The sequence below is a fragment of the Delphinus delphis genome, chromosome 5 (assembly GCF_949987515.2).
Source record: "Delphinus delphis chromosome 5, mDelDel1.2, whole genome shotgun sequence".
NCBI lineage: Eukaryota > Metazoa > Chordata > Mammalia > Artiodactyla > Delphinidae > Delphinus > Delphinus delphis.
This window is the reverse complement of record NC_082687.1, coordinates 6,081,634-6,084,731: the sequence shown is the minus strand read 5'-3', so window position 1 is coordinate 6,084,731 and position 3,098 is coordinate 6,081,634. Positions and strand designations below refer to the sequence as shown.

The 3,098-nt window shown below is 50.3% G+C and overlaps 1 protein-coding gene across 1 annotated transcript; it reads left to right on the top strand.

The window, feature by feature from the left end:
* The first annotated feature begins 210 nt into the window (after positions 1 to 210).
* TKTL2 (transketolase like 2) lies at positions 211 to 2,359 on the top strand. Its single transcript, XM_060011906.1, is given in 11 exon segments — positions 211 to 243; positions 336 to 627; positions 630 to 698; positions 701 to 747; positions 749 to 890; positions 893 to 1,143; positions 1,145 to 1,326; positions 1,328 to 1,581; positions 1,584 to 1,604; positions 1,607 to 1,875; positions 1,877 to 2,359. Coding segments are annotated over 11 exon segments (2,043 nt in total).
* Positions 2,360 to 3,098: the final 739 nt, after the last annotated feature.

Genomic DNA, 3,098 nt, shown 5'->3' with positions numbered 1-3,098 from the left:
CTTCTATCTACAAGTCACAGACAGGATTTTCAGCTGCTCTGAAAAGTCTCGTTGACACAGAGCTGCCATATCGGTTAGATTGAAAGTGACTTTGGATAATTCCTATTAATGCTCGGCTACAGAACCGTGAAAATGTCTCGGACGTGACTTCGAGGAATGAAAAGCAGCACGACTTCAACAAACAGCTTCCCATAACACACGGACAGAAGAATGCCCCCTTCTGAATTTATACCACGAGTTAGGGTATAAAGACATTTAATTACTTTTCATAATGTTGAACATGGCAGTGACAAAGTAGTAAAAAACCCACTCACCGTAAGAAGAAAGCGTAGCAGGGCGAGAACCCAAGGCGGCTTGGCGAGCCGTTTCCTCAGGGAGGCGGGCCCAGCGAGCGACGTCACCTGACGAAGCCGCGGCAGCGGTCACGTGACGGCGCTGCCCGGCTCGTTCCCCGGAGGCGGGGCCCGGGCGCGCTGTTACGTGACGGAACCGCCGTAGCACCGCCCCTTTCGCTCCTCAGAAACCGGGGAAGACGGCAACGTGGCAGACACCGACCCCCACCCCCCGAGGACGCGACCACCGTGCTGGTCCTGCAGGACTTGGCCAACCACCTGCGCATCCGTTCCATCAGGGCCACCCCACGTCGTGGTGCAGCGCGGCCGAGGTCGTGTCGGTGCTCTTCTTCCACGCGATGAGCTACAGACAGAGCCGGAGCCGCCGGACAGCGACAGGTTCGTCCTCTCCATAGGGCCATGCGGCTCCACTGCTCTGTGCCGCCTGGGCGGAGGCGGGCGGCACCAGTGAACCTAACCTGCTGAACTTGAGGACAATTCACTGTGCCCCGGAGGGACATCCCACCCCGAGACTGTCGTCTGTCGATGTGGCGACAGGATGGCTGGGTTGGGCGCCGCGTGTGGAACGGTTTATGCTGGCGAGTACTGGACCAGAGCCAGCTACCGGGTGTTCTGCCTCCTGGGCGACGGCGAGGCCTCGGAGGGCTCTGCTTCCCACTACAGTTTGGATAACCTCGTGGCAGTCTTCCACGTGAACCGCTTGGGACAGAGTGGCGTGGCGCCCCCAAAGCACCGCGCAGACATCTGTCGGCGTCGCCGCGAAGCCTGTGGGTGGAACACTCGGGTAGGGAGTGGATGGCCAGGACGTGGAGGCCTTGTGCCACGCGTTTTGCCAAGCGACTCGAGTGAAGAGCAAGCCCGCTGCCGTAGTTGCGAAGACCTTCAGGGGCCAGCGTATTCCAGACGTTGAGGATGCGGAGAACTGGCATGGAAAGCCGGTGCCAAAAGAAAGAGCAAATGAAGTCATCAGACTAACAGAGTCAGATACGGACCAACATGAATCTCATACCCAAACCCCCTGTTGAAGGCTCACCTCCAGTCAGCGTCACAGATATAAAAATGACCTGCGTGCCTGATTATAAAGCAGGTGACAAGATAGCTACTCAGAAAGCATATAGTTTGGCTCTAGCTGAACTGGGCCATGCAAATGAAAGAGCCATTGTCCTGCATGGCGACCCAAAGAAGTCCATCTTTTCTGAGATATTCAAGAAAGATCACTCTGAGCGTCTTATTGTTTTACTGCGGAACAGAACTGGCCTGTGCCACACGTGGTCGAACCGTTGCTTTTGTTAGGACTTCAGCTGCCTTTTTGACCAGAGCGTTTGATCAGATCCGGAAGGGAGCCATATCTCAAACCAGTGTCAGTCTTAGTGGTTCCCACTGCGGGGTGTCTGTTGGTGAAGATGGCCCCTCCCAGATGGCCCTGGAAGATCTAGACATGTTCCGAAGCATCCCCAATTGCACTGTGTTTAATCCAAGTGATGCCGTCTCGACAGAGCGTGCTGTTTATCTGGCTGCCAACCCCAAAGGGGTTGTGCTTCGTTCGGACCAGCTGGTCAGAAACTGCAGTTATCTATACCCCCCAAGAAAATATTGAGATGGGACGGGCCACGGTCATCCACCACATTGTTAATGACAAAGTCACAGTTATTGGAGCTGGAGTTACTCTGCCCGAAGCCTTAGCAGCTGCCGATGCTCTTTCTCAACAGGGTATTTCTATCTGTGTCATTGACCTGTTTACCATTAACCCCCTGGATGCTGCCACCATCATATCCAGTGCAAAAGCTACAGGCGGCCGGGTTATCACGGTGGAGGATCACTACTGAGAAGGTGGCATTGGAGAAGCCATATGTGCAGCCATCTCTGGGGAGCCTGGCATCCACGTTCATCAGCTGGCAGTGTCAGGAGTGCCTAAAAAAAGCGGGAAACCTAGCGAATTGCTGGATATGTTTGGAATCAGTGCTAGACACATCATAGCAGCTGTGAAATCCACTTTAATGAACTAAAATAGCTGATTTCTTAAAAAGTCAGTCTGTTCACATTGGTTTTAAAACACTGGTCTCTTTATATTACATTCATGCTTGTAGTGACAAAGCTATCATTTATATCTATAGTGTTGGGCCTTTTTTTGTTTTTTAAACAAAGCCATTTAACACCTTTCCTCATTCCTAATTCAGAAATTCAGGTCAACTACCTCTTAAACTGTGACTATATATACAAATGTCACTCTCATTTCTGAATCATTAAAGCAAGTTATAATAGTTGAAGTAACAGAATAGTAAACAAAACAACCACCTCATACAAAGTTTGATGATAAGACTACAAATAATCGACCAGGTTGGGAATTAACATAGGGTAACAGTTCTTTAAATGTGTGTAATTTCTTTGTATGTAAAGAAAATGTGAATTTCATTGTAGACTTCAGTAGCCTAGGTTTTGAAGCAAGTTGTAGCTTTCATGTAATGCCATCCTACCTGCAGCTTCCTGGGTAATGTTTGACTGCAGTTCCCTGGGCATTTCCTTGGAAGTTTGCCTTCATCTCTCCTCTGCAGTTTAGAGGCTGAAGGACAGCAGTGAAAGCTCTTATGATGTACCGTGCTGCTTGCAGTGACTGTTCTGTAAAGAGGTGAAAGCCTGATTAGCTCTAGTTTGCACACTACACTGTTTCGTGAGGTTTCAGAAATGTTTCATTTTCTCAGTGACCAAACCACGTTGCTAACTTGATTATATTCATCTACTAAGGAC